The 13,931-nt window shown below is 35.1% G+C and overlaps 1 protein-coding gene across 1 annotated transcript in view; it reads left to right on the top strand.

Annotated features, from left to right (window-relative positions):
- The window catches only part of DZIP3 (DAZ interacting zinc finger protein 3), a 103,795-nt gene extending 94,346 nt beyond the window's left edge, over window positions 1–9,449 (top strand). The window contains exons 26-31 of the mRNA XM_065876109.1: window positions 1,501–1,626; window positions 3,677–3,816; window positions 6,849–6,969; window positions 7,448–7,594; window positions 7,679–7,780; window positions 9,339–9,449. Coding sequence (XP_065732181.1) covers window positions 1,501–1,626; window positions 3,677–3,816; window positions 6,849–6,969; window positions 7,448–7,594; window positions 7,679–7,780; window positions 9,339–9,449 — 747 coding nt within the window. The remainder of the gene's footprint in view (window positions 1–1,500; window positions 1,627–3,676; window positions 3,817–6,848; window positions 6,970–7,447; window positions 7,595–7,678; window positions 7,781–9,338) is intronic.
- The last annotated feature ends 4,482 nt before the right edge of the window (window positions 9,450–13,931 follow it).

Raw genomic sequence — 13,931 nt, 5'->3', positions numbered from 1 at the left:
CGGGCCGGAGCACCAAGACCCTGTCAGCCACACGGTGAACTCAGTGACTTCCTTAGTATAAAGCTGCTGCTGACCTTTGTGATCATAAAACTCAATCCTTAATCTTGTTCCCTACCCTCAGATTTATGCCTCAGGACTCTTACTCTTATTGGCTATATAATCACACCACCATTTTGCATCTAAGAAAATTATAATTTTTAATGTCTAATATTGAAATTTATATTTCCCCAATTGTCTCAGAAATGTCTTTTTCTTAACTAGATTGACAGTACTTCCAATGTGGTTATAATTACCATTACTTTAAAAACCCTTATTTTTAAAAAAACAATCCAAACAAGGTTTATACTTTTCATTTGGCTGGTTATTTTTCTTTAAAATATAACAGCTACCTATCTCCCTCCCTTTTATTCATATCATTTATCTGTTAAAAAACTAACTTCCTACATTATTGATGTAACTGATTACATCCTTGTGATGCCACTATACATATTCTTCTATTTCCTATAACCTGATCATTAGATCTAGAGGGTTAGTTACAATCAGGTTCAGTGTTTTTGGCAAGAGTACTTTATAGGTGATGATGTATACACACATTAGAAGACACACAATGTCTCTCATTTAGCGATGTTAAGAATCACATGTCATCCTTATCTCTCCATTATAAAGTTCCCCATTAACTTTCACCCTGCTGGTTTCAGTATTGTTACTTAAGAGCTATCTCGATGCTCATTTTTTAAATTCAACAAATAGGGGAATTTCTGCTTTATGCCAGTGCTAGACCTGGCACATAGTAGATGCTCCATAAACCTGTCCTCTTTTGTTGTCCAGCCAATAAGGTATCCATCCCATTGGTAGATGCTAAGAAGGCTAGCTTTCTACAACCCCCTGGGAAGTTCAGTAACATTCACAGGCATGTCTGCAAGTCACTGTAGGAGGGTTTATTCCCTTGGCCCACCCCACTTCAGCTTTCCACTGCCCTTGGAACTAAACATAAGGTCAGAACTCAACCAGGTGGTACAAGGTCCCTTCAATACATAATAGCAAAAGTAATATTTTCTATAGACAACTTTGGTTCTTTAGCAGAATTTCTGACTGTCAGTATTGTTTATCAGCATGGACAGTACTCATTGAGGAGCTCCTTTCCATAGTCCTATATTATTCCATTTGTCAGAGAACTTTAAAGATCACCTAACCCAACCCTCTTACTTTATAGATTAATGACTTGGTATCCAAGATTACCCAGCTAGGTGGAGAGAAAGGACTAGAACCCAGTTGTCTTCTGTGTCCATGCTCTTTAGTATATTTCACTGCCCTTTGCTTTTTCAAATATTCATATACTTAACTAACGTTATGACAACATTGTTTCTAATATGCTTTGTATCTAGATTTCAAATCAGCTACCCCCCCAAAAAAAATTGCTCTATGAGTTTAGATTATTGACTATGTAAATATATAAATATGTGGGGGTTTTGTTTTTATTTTCTATCTTTTCTATTTTAGATACAGCAGTTCTTGGGAAGACCCGTTGTGAAAGAATCTTTCTTTAGACCTGTACTCACTGTTCCTCAAATGCCTGCCGTTTGTTCTGGAGTCATCTCTGCAACTGGTCAACCTAGACCCCCACTGGTACAGATCCCTTCTTGGTGGACTATACATTAACTAGCTTGTTGTCACTTACAGTGGACTTCCAGAATGAATGTCTTCTCTTTGTTCATATACTTGATAAGTAATGATGAAGGTGATGGTGGTAGTGATGATCATGATGATGATTGAATGAATAGTTCCATGTGAGGCACTGCATTAAATGCATTATATATATTATTTAACTATTTCATTAAGTGATTATAACTTAGTGTTTAGATACAAAGATAAATATAATATTATAGTAGAGAATTCTTATAGTTTTGCTTCTATAACAGGCACTAATGCAGGGTAGATTGATATTTTTAATAGATAATTTATATTTAGCATGATTGTTAGCTTCTTTGCTTTTCAGCCTACCAACGTCACAACATTATACCGCAAAGCTAAAGAAAAATTTTATATACACACACACATATATGTGTGTATAGTAGGACATTGTTTATCTATAAACAGGTAATATAAATATCACCTTGCAACATATTATACTATAAAGTTATAAATCTTTCTAGCCACAAAGAGCCATATAAGCTGTATCCAAACCTGAAGAAGCAACAGAGAAATTTAAAATGATTAGGATTATTAGTTGTAATCTTGGTCAAGGTAAACTTTTTATTACAAGAAAAATCTTCTCCCAGATGATTGATGTTTAATATAATTAAAGAAAAAATTCTCTAATCTTGACTTTCCCATAACTACATTCTAGTCAGTTGGGGTTTATTTTGTACCTATGTATTGCTGACAGCTTCCCTTTGAAACATATAGTCAAATGGACTTACTCATTTGTGTAGAGGCTGCCTCTCTATGAATAAATATGTATCTAGGCCTTAACATATTTACTAAGTACCACATCTTCTTTATCACCATGATATTACAGTGTTGCTCAGGTGGTTTGCTCCTGCACCATTCTGTAAGGAACTATAAATAAAATTTTATTGAAAACATTAAAGTACCTCAACCTTCTAATAAGATTACTTCCTGATTCCTCTGAAAAAGCTTGACACTGAGGCAAACCCAGATTTCTGGTGATATTCTGCTCTTTCTCTGACTTACTAGGCTTTGTGTGAGTATTTTCAGTGGCTGTTAGTAATTTTTCATAAGTAATAACCTTATATTTGAAAATAATCTGTAGTCTTAGGTAAAGGATGCATGTTTATAATTATCCTAGTAATCAGATAAGCACTTCAAAAATATTCAGTTACTGATATTAATTAGAAACTTGATGGTTCTAAGAAGGAACCATCATAAAATATGAGGAAAACTTTGTTTGATGGTTTCATGGCTCAAAGTTGTCGCTACTACTTCCATACGACCTTTGTAACATTCATGACACTGGGCAGATATTCTAGTAGTATGCTCATGTTTATTTAGTTGTTTGAAAATTAAACTTCATTATTTTTCTAATTATAAAAGTAGTATATGTTAATTATAAAAAGGCAAATAATGTAGAAATACATAAAGCATATACAAAGTATATAATAATTATATAAAGTAGAAAGCAAAATTACCCTGCTGTTGAATCCTAGAAAATAATCACTGTTTACAGATTATTCTGTATCTTACAGACCTTTTTCTGTGCATACACATTTTAAAAATGTTTTACTATAAAATGAGTTCTACCATAAATGCTGTGCCGTAGACTTTTTTTAGAAAATGAGACATACATTGTGGACATCTCATATGCTCAGACATACAAATCTATTTTTAAGGACTTGATTAGATATGCTACAATTTATTGACTTATTCCCCTGTTAACAAACTTTAGGTTGCTTTCAGAAATGCACACTCTGTATGTATTTCTGTATATGTTTGCAATTACTGAGACTAGCATGTGCTATTTTTAAAATAAAGGTAAACATATACAAACAGTTAGAAATATGGTGCTGTAAGGAAAAAAAATTCTAAAAAGGGAACATGTATGTCAGTATTCCTCTTCATTCTACCCATTTTCTGAGGTATGGAAATGTAATGTTGGCATGGAACCTTGCTTCCTAATAATTGAAGCTGATGGGTTGTAACTCTGTGCTCCTTACAGATGACTAGCATAGCCTGGACGGTGCCAGTGCCTGTGGGAGAAGCTGTGCCTCCCAGTGCAGGTCTGGGAAGTGATCCCCCCATGATGAATTGGGAGAAGATTACAGACAGGCTGAAAACTGCCTTTCCACAACAGACCAGGTACCTCAGTCTCTTTTAGTGTTGAGTACAGATCATACTCTATAGTTTCCACAGCCATAATTATGCCAATGAAATGTTTCAGAGAAATATAACACCCCACACACACACACACACAAAGTACAAGTATTTCCTAACCATGGCCTTGGTAGGGAAAATGAAATTTATTAAGAAGAGACAGTTTTCAGTATAAATGCTAAACCTCTTCCCTAAAATTATTAGTTTAAAGTCATGAGAGAGTAAACTTTTAAATTTAGGTTTGCTCATTTACTGAAAGTACAACCAGTTGTAAACCTACCCAATTTTATGCCACTAGCGGCAATAATGACCTTAATAACCTATTTCCAAAGTGAATTTTAAGTTAATTGTATGCCATATAAGCCCAAACATAATCAGGTTTTACTTTCCTATTTCCTTAATTTTATTGAGGGTTCTTGTAATTTCTTTGTTAGCGGACAAAGAAAGGGGACATAGTTAAGTGCAAGAAATCATTATTTTAGTGTGCTTTTCACAGTTCTGACTTCAGCAGAAAGCTATTTAATTCTACTCCTCCAGAAATGAAGTGTCTTTTATCTTTAATCTTGTATCAAATGAAATAATTCTAGTTTTCACCAGCATTTTCATTTGAAGACCAATGCTTTTATTTAACATATGTACCGTTATGTTTCAGGATTAGATTATGGTTTTATAAATATAATAGTGAATAGAAAATGAAAATAGAACTGTAATATAGTTGTTATAAATATATCTAGAAAATAAATAGTAAATCAAAGGTAGTTTTATAAGGCTGGTGAGATGACATTTCATTTGAGAAAGAAAAATACTTTTATCATCCTACCCTATCCTACCAAAAATGTATATGCAGGCTTTGGGTCAATGGCTATGGGAATGGAAAAAGAACATATCAGTTAAAATATTCCTAGGTTTCTTTATCACATAATTAATGTGTCTTTCAGTCTTTGCTTTCATTTTCTCTTAAATCTTTGTTTTCTGTTTCTGAATTTTACAAAAGTAGAACTATTAACAATGACAGAAAGAGACTGATAGTAACATAGTTAAAAAGGAATATTTTAGTCTTTTTTTTTTTTTACATCTTTATTAGAGTATAATTGCTTTACAGTGTTGTGTTAGTTGCTGCTGTACAACAAAGTGAATCAGCTATATATATATATACACACACACACATGTCTCCATATCCCTTCCCTCTTGAGCCTCCCTCCCACCCTCCCTATCCCACCCCTCTAGGTCATCACAGAGCATTGAGCTGATCTCCCTGTGCTATGCAGCTGCTTCCCACTAACTATCTGTTTTACATTTGGTAGTGTATATATGTTAATGCCACTCTCTCACTACATTCCAGCTTCCCCTTCCCCCGCTGTGTCCTCAAGTCCGTTCTCTACATCTGTGTCTTTGTTCCTGCCCTGCCACTAGGTTCATCAGTACCGTTTTTATAAATTCCATATATATGCCTTAGCATATGGTATTTGTTTTTCTCTTTCTAACTTACTTCACTCTGTATGACAACTCCAGGTCCATCCACCTCATTACAAATAACTCAATTTTGTTCCTTTTTATGACTGAGTAATATTCCATTGTATATATGTGCCACATCTTCTTTATCCATTCATCTGTTGATGGACATTTAGGTTACTTCCATGTCTTGGCTATTGTAAATAGTGCTGCAGTGAACATTGTGCTACATGTATCTTTTTGAATTATGGTTTTCTCGGGTATATACCCAGTAGTGGGGTTGCTGGGTCATATGGTAGTTCTATTTTTAGTTTTTTAAGGAACCTCCACACTGTTCTCCATAGTGGCTCTATCAATTTACATTTCCACCAGCAGTGCAGGAGGGTTCCCTTTTCTCCACACCCTCTCCAGCATTTGTTGTTTCTAGATTTTTTGATGATGGCCATTCTGACTGGAGTGAGGTGATACCTCATTGTGTTTTGTTTTGTTTTTTTTAATTTATTTTTGGCTGCATTGGGTCTTCATTGCTGCGCGTGGGCTTTCTCTAGTTGCAGCGAGCGGGGGCTACTCTTAATTGTGGCGTGCGGGCTTCTCATTGCAGTGACTTCTCTTAGTGCAAAGCACGGGCTCTAGGCGTGTGGGCTTCAGTAGTTGTGGCTCGTGGGCTCTAGAGCACAGGTTCAGTAGTTGTGGTGCACGGGCTTAGTTGGTCTGTGGCATGTGGGATTTTTCCGGACCAGGGCTCGAACCTGTGTCCCCTGCATTGGCAGGTGGATTCTTAAGCACTGAGCCACCAGGGAAGCCCCCCTCATTGTGGTTTTGATTTGCATTTCTCTAATGATTAGTGACGTTGAGCATCTTTTCATGTGTTTGTTGGCAATCTGTATGTCTTCTTTGGAGAAATGCCTGTTTACGTCCTCCACTCATTTTTGGATTGGGTTGTTTGTTTTTTTTGATATTGAGCTGCATGAGCTGCTTGTATATTTTGGAGATTAATCCTTTGTCAGTTGCTTCATTTGCAAATATTTTCTCCCATTCTGAGGGTTGTCTTTTCGTCTTATTTATGGTTTCCTTTGCTGTGTAAAAGCTTTTAAGTTTTATTAGGTCACATTTGTTTATTTTTGGTTTTATTTCCATTATTCTAGGAGATGGGTCAAGAAGGATCTTGCTGTGATTTATGTCATAGAGAATATTTTAGTCTTGAGTGAGAGAGCATTGAGAGATATGATATAATGAGCTTAGTACATAAATAAGTAGATAACAAACTTAATTTTCACACAGTGAGCTTTTAAAAACAGTTAAAATCTCTTTTTGGAAAGAAAATAAATACTAAACTTTATTACTCACAAACACATTAAGTATCATTAATCAATACATTAGGAGTTTTCATTTTGGTTTAAAATAAATGCAGATGGACCTGTGATCACTTTTTTAGATCAGAAATCTAAAAGGTCACATCTGTATGCTACATATCAATCCTGTGATAGGATTTCATAGCTCCTTTGGAGGGCGCATCCTCAAGGCAGTAGGAAAATCACCAGTGCTCTTTCCTTGATCTCTTCCAGAAAGGAGCTTACAGATTTCTTACGGAAATTGAAGGATACTCATGGGAAGTCCTTATCTAGACTGACATTTGATGAAATTGTTCACAAGATTTCCCAATTTATTGACCCCAAGAGATCTCAGGTAAAAAAAAAGAAAAAAAGAAAAGACAACTTTATCTCCTGGCCCTTATCTTTAGTAGTTAGCCATATTAATTATCTCCATTACATGATCAGGAAATCAGTCTATAGTCATATTAAATCATCTATTAACAACAAACAATTCAGCTTGACAAATGGCATGGGAAACACCACCTGATCATTCTAGAATAAAACTGACCCTCTTGAAATTTACTCTAGGTTATTTTGAATGGCTCTAAAAGGAGACATTTTTTCTAATTTTCTGCAAAGACTTGTTTTAATTGAAAGAGCACCTAGAGTTATTTTTGGTTTTACCTGGTTCTTAGTATATAAGTAATATTGCCAACATTTATTTCAAGATTTCTCATTAACCTTTACCCTTTTGCTAATTCTCACGGTAGCCTATTCTATGGTATTTATCAGTTCTTCCTGTTTTAGTTCAATTCTAAAAAAAATAATAAGTATAATATTCTAATTTTCAGAGTCAAGGAAAATCCGTGCCAAATGGTAATAGTGCTTCACCCAGCCATACTCCTCCACCTCAGGCTAATGCTGCCCAGCCCTCAAAACCAGCCCGGAGGCCCCTCGGTTCACAAGGTCCTGCCACGTGGGAAGGAGCCAATAATTTGGTGAGACTGAGACTTGATTCTGAATACATTTAAGGTTAGAGGAGAGAAATGAGCTGAATTTAACCTTATGTGTATTCTCCCTAGGATGATGAGGAAGAGGAAGAGGAACCTTGTGTGATCTGTCATGAGAATCTCTCTCCAGAAAACCTCTCAGTTTTGCCCTGTGCGCACAAATTCCACTCTCAGGTGAACTTATCTTTTTAATATTTTGCCATTAATCAATTAAGTGAAATTCATACTGCATTCCTTGAAATTGTATACATGTATCATCCACTACTGTGTCATGAATTTCACTGGATATAACTCTGGGCTTTTGGGTACTGCACGGAAGCATTTATATGTTTTCCCATACCTAGCCATGGATTGCATTGTGTTTTCTCAGATCTAGATACACCTAGCAGGAGAAGGGGACAATGATGAGATTTAATGGGACAGAGTGGCAGTTCCTTTGAACAGAACGGGAAGGAATGTTGATTGACTTGGCAGTTGGCAGTTTAGCAGCAGTGCCACTTCACCTTGGCTTGTTATAAATAGTGTCCTTTGTCCACACCTAATGATAGCCAACTGCTGTTATAACGCATAAGACTTAACAGTCTGTCCAGGCTCCTGTATTTGCTTTTGAAGATGCTGATGCCTGAGTGTTGATGTTATAAAAATGGGAGGCTGGCATATCTTTTGTTAATTGGCATTTATATAGATTATTGGCATTTATATAGATTAACTTCTGGTGGTGTTGCTGTGCAAGTGCTATTGATATACAATTTATGATCCAAGTCTTCTGATGCAGAGGTGTAATTTGACACAGGAAAAGATCATCTTACACAAGAAAGGCTTCTCAGGGAAGTGAACAATAAGCCAGCTCATTCAAGCCGTATCTGTAAAACATCATTTCAAAGATATGTGATACCTGGTACAGAATTATGTTTTGTATCTGCTTGGATAAGAAGAGATATACACAGAATGGCTAATCCCAAAAGACCTCCAGGATAGATACTTAGCCATCTGTTTTTCCCATTTGAAGTTTTAAAAGTCCTAAAGATCCATTTAGAAAATAAATGTTTCACAAAACTTATTTTATTCTTTGCCATTGCTCATTGAATAGAAAGCAGGTAATTCATTCAGGTTACTCTCTAAAGTTAATGGGCCTCACATCTATTGCCTATTCTTAATCCTCTCTCATCTGACTTGGGTCTCCATTATTCATTCATGTAAAAATGATTTGTTTTTGGAGAGTCAGTATTCAAGCAAATAATATATAGTTCATAGCCAAAGAGTACTACCATTATGACCAAAGAAAGAGCAATCTGAAAAGTATATCCATTATCTAGGGATTTTAACTTCAGAACACCATAAGCACTTGATACAAGGTATTTGTGACATTTGTATGTTTAGGTATGACTTTTTCTAGATTATAAATTAGAATAATATATAATAAACTAGAGAAAAATGTAATAGGTTTCCTCAGTCTCCTTATTAGGAAGAACTAGTCTTCCTGAAGATTGGGGTTGGGGGGAAGGATCTTAATAGAATAAACTGGCTGAAAGGTGTTCTTCTGTTACCAACTATATTGCTCAGCAAATCACAGACAAAGTTCCATGATTGCAGAAGTTTTCATGGCAATCCACCAAATAAGGCTCTGAGATCCACTGGAAGATATGTTGGTTGGCAACGCTGATGTATGGAGTAACAGCTGCCTCTGCTAGGCTAAATCTGAGAGACTGACATGAATCTTTTTGCTCCTTAGTGCATTAGACCTTGGTTGATGCAACAGGGGACGTGCCCAACCTGCAGACTCCACGTTTTGCTACCAGAAGAATTTCCTGATCACCCCAGCCAGCACTTGCCCAAGATCTGATACAACGGGGTGACTATGCAAGGGAAGTTCAATTTTCAGACTGCAGCATTTAGTTTTGCCTTTTATTTGGGCTGATGATAGTGTGAGTGATGTGAAGCAGTACGCTCTTCAGTATTATGCAAAATAAGCTAGCTAAACTCATCAAAGCTGCAGCCAAAGAGGAGAGGACAAATCTTCAGGACTGTGAACTGAATTGAACAGGTTTAAAGAAGATAGAATTTTAAAAGTTACATTATATTTGCCCTTAACTTAGCAGGTATTTTCTTCCAACATAAAGATGATTACTGTTAGCATGTATACTAGGATGTCTTTTTTTGTCCTTATTCCACTCATCCTTTACTTTCTGCCAAATATACTAAACTTTAATTTCATGAAATAAATGACAAGAGTAGGAAAATTCCACAGATTTTAGTGTTCCTTTTAACTTTTAAAATTGATTATAAAAATATATATTATTTATTTACATTTTATCTCTATCTTCCCTATTCTTTTCTGTTCTCTAAAATACATACCTATGAATAGATTATGAGCTACTTGAGGGTGGGGTCCAAACAGTGGTGTTTTCGAGCTGGCTTATACTGGTTTATGAGAAACAACTGTTAGTTTCAGGAATTTTGTGAGCCAGTTATTCAAATTGTTGGTAGCTTGAAATCTGCCATAGTGGGAGTATTTTACACCACAGAAATTGGTAAATGCTGTAAGAAAGGGCTTACTTTCCCCTCAAGAGCTGGTTATTAAACATTTACCAGTATACCTCTGGGACCATGTCTGATGATTCTTACTGTTCTCAATGTCTTTCACAGTAGGTACAGCATAAATAGTCCCCAGAATTAGAAATCAGGAAGCAGTAAGTAAAGTTACTGTGCAAATTAAGTCATTTGCTCAGTTGAATAACTTTGGTCATTTATGTAAACATGCTCTTTGGACCCTAATCGTTTATACTTTGGAGAGATTTTTTTTCTGCCTTAAAAGTTTCTAATTTCACTTTCTCATGCTGGGGGGTTACTGTTTGTGTATAGTTGCTTCTTATGACAGAGTTGACACCCACTGAGCTAAAGCTGCACATCTAAAGCTTGTCACTGAGAACTTTCATTCTTAGAGGTCAAAAACCTATTTTGAAATTAGTACTGTGTAAATTCTATAAGTGTTGTACATGTCTCTAGCTACAAAATTAAAAGAATTCAGTGACCCTGTAAGAAAAATGTTACACGGTTCATATTATTTTCCATAAATTAATGAAATTCATACTGTGAATAAGTGTTTCCTGACTCAGCAACTATTTTACCTGTATATTTCAGTGTAAATATATCTTGAATTTACTTTAAATCTCTATTTAAAATTATTATTTCTATAATTGTATGCTAAATGTTTTCTTCTCTAATGAGAATAGACTGGAAAATGTGGAGGAAAATACCCCAAATGAAGGCAGTCATCTAGACATGTAAAGTGCCAAGAATGTCTTAGAATTGCACAATTCAGAACTTAAAGGGCCCTTAATAATTATCTTGTCTAACACCTCAAGGTCATGGTCATATAGCAAATTACCTTGTAAAACAAATATTTTTCAGTGTATGTTTACAACTGTAATTTCACTTTCATGTGGGAAAGAATAAATGTTTCTTAATTGAATAACTATTTTATCTGTGTATATTACTTTAACTGTGTCCTAAAGCTACTTGAAATCTCTATTTCAAACATCTATTTCTGTTTCATTGTGCTTTAACATTTTCTTCTGTTGTGAGAAAGGATGGGAAAATATCCAAAAGAAGGAAGGCAGTCATCTAGACTTGTAAAATACCAAGTATGCCTTAGAATCATAGTCAGAGCTTATAGGGTCCTTAATGATCCTCTGATCTATTCCCTCATTTTACAGGAACATCTTGCCCTAGGTCATGTGGCTAAATAGTGGCTGAGCCAGTCCTAATACTTGAGAGTCCTGATACTCAGTAAGTCACATGCTTCCTCCACAAATTCAGGCTGCTAGGCTGTAATGCTGCTGAACTGCTGTTCTTGGCTCCAAGGAAGGGGCCAGAAGACTTAACAGGCTAGCTGATATATAGTGAGAGTACAGTAGGACCATGCTCTTGAAAGTCATATCCAATTCTGCAGATGCTGAAGGTAATGGGATTTTTTTTCTTTTTGAAGTATAATATAACAATAAAGACAACTGTAGTGGCCATTCTTCTATAAACAGTGATCACTGTCATGCCTGTGGCTGCTAAAGGATCCAGAACACCATACTGCACAGAAATTCAGTGAGGGAAGTAGCAATATTTACATCAAAAACAATCTGTAAGCATCCTGTAATATCACTGCAGCTGCCGTCAGATAATACGTCTTGTAATGTTTTCCTTCATATTTATTGTCCATGTGTATAATAATAATATTTTCCAACTTTTATGGGACACTTTCCTTGATCAAATATTACTTTATTTGATCCACTAATAACTTTAACGTGGATACTCTGCTTTTTATTTTACAGATGATGAAACTGAAGCTCAAATAAGAGGGAAATAATTTGTCTGAGGTCATAGCTATGAAGTGGCATTCTGGGATTTGAATGCAGATCTTTTGTGCCTTAGCTGGTTTTCTCTTTCAGTACGTTATTGCTGCATCCCAATTTCAGATTGAATGTACACAAAATATTATTTTAAATAATATTCTTCAAGATAAGAAAATGAAATGAATGGTAAACCTACTGATTGTTTTGGACTACGAACATGGTATTGAGTATATAATAAAATATATAATAATGATACAACATGGTAAGAAAAGTTTGACTTTTCCCTCAGATGTCTTGGTTTGCTTGGGATGGTTCCAGTTAATGCCCATTCTCTTGACATATTATATTATTAATAGTGCTCCCTTTTACTCTCAACAGTGTCCTAATATGGATGATGAATTATATTTCATGGTTAATTTTTTTTACAAGATTCAAAATTTAGCAAAACTCCTCTGCATTTATAAAATGCTCCTGGAATACCTTATCATGTAGCCTGTCAGGTAAGAATCATCCATACACATAGCCTCTCAGGTAGGAAATCATTCACACACAGATATGATATCAAAACCAGCAATCATGAGAAAAGGAGAGTACAAATGCAGGGTATTGGAAATGCATTTGAAATTAAGAGAACGGCAACTTAGAACAATTATATATATATATACACACACACACACACACACACACATATATACACACACACACTGCTATATCAAAACCTCATTGTAGCTGCAAACCAAAAATCTACAATAGATACACACACAAAAAAGAAAAAGCAATCCAAACACAACACTAAAGATAGTCATCAAATCATAAGAGAAGAGAACAAAAGAGGAAGGAAATTTTAAAAACCTACAAAAACAAATCCAAAACAACAAGATGGCAATAAGAACATACATGTTGGTAATTACCTTAAATGTAAATGGATTAAATGTTCCAACCAAAAAACACAGACTGACTGAATAGATACAAAAACAAGAACCGTATATATGCTTACTACAAGAGACCCACTTCAGATCTAGGGACACATACAGACTGAAAGTGAAGGGATAGTAAAAGCTATTCCATGCAAATGGAAATCCAAAGAAAGCTGGACTAGCAATACTCATATCAGACAAAATAGATTTTAAAATAAAGACTGTTACAAGAGACAAAGAAGGACACTACATAATGATCAAGGGTTCAATCCAAGAGGAAGATATAACAATTGTAAATATATATGCACCCAACATAGGAACACCTCAATATATAAGGCAAATGCTAACAGCCATAAAATGAGAAATCAACACAAAATAATAGTGAGGGACTTTTAACACCCTACTTTCATCAATGAACAGATCATCCAGACATAAAATCAATAAGGAAACACAGGCCTTAAATGACACATTAGACCAGATGGACTTAACTGATATTTATAGAGCATTCCATCCAAAAGCAACAGAATACAAATTCTTCTCAAGTGCACATGGAACATTCTCCAGGATTGATCACAAAATGAGCCTCAGTAAATTTAAGAAAATTGTAATCATATCAAGCATCTTTTTCAACCACAACACTGTGAGATTAGAAATCAACTACAAGAAAAAACTGTAAAAAACGCAAACATGGGGGCTAAACAATATGTTATTAAACAACCAATGGATCACTGAAGAAATCAAAGAGGAAATCGAAAAATACCTAGAGACAAAGGACAACAAAAACACAGTGATCCAAAACCTATGGAATGCAGCAAAAGCAGTTCTAAGAGAGAAGTTTATAGCAATACAATCTTACCTCAGGAAACAAGAAAAACCTCAAACAACCTAACCTTACACCTAAAGCAACTAGAGAAAGAAGAACAAACAAAACCCAAAGTTAGTAGAAGGAAAGAAATCATAATGATCTGAGCAGAAATAAATGAAATAGAAACAAAGAAAACAATAGCAAAGATCAATAAAACTAAAAGCTGGTTCTTTGAAAAGATAAACAAAATTGATAAA

The sequence above is a fragment of the Phocoena phocoena genome, chromosome 4 (genome assembly GCF_963924675.1).
Source record: "Phocoena phocoena chromosome 4, mPhoPho1.1, whole genome shotgun sequence".
NCBI lineage: Eukaryota > Metazoa > Chordata > Mammalia > Artiodactyla > Phocoenidae > Phocoena > Phocoena phocoena.
This window is presented reverse-complemented; position numbering and strand designations above follow the sequence as displayed.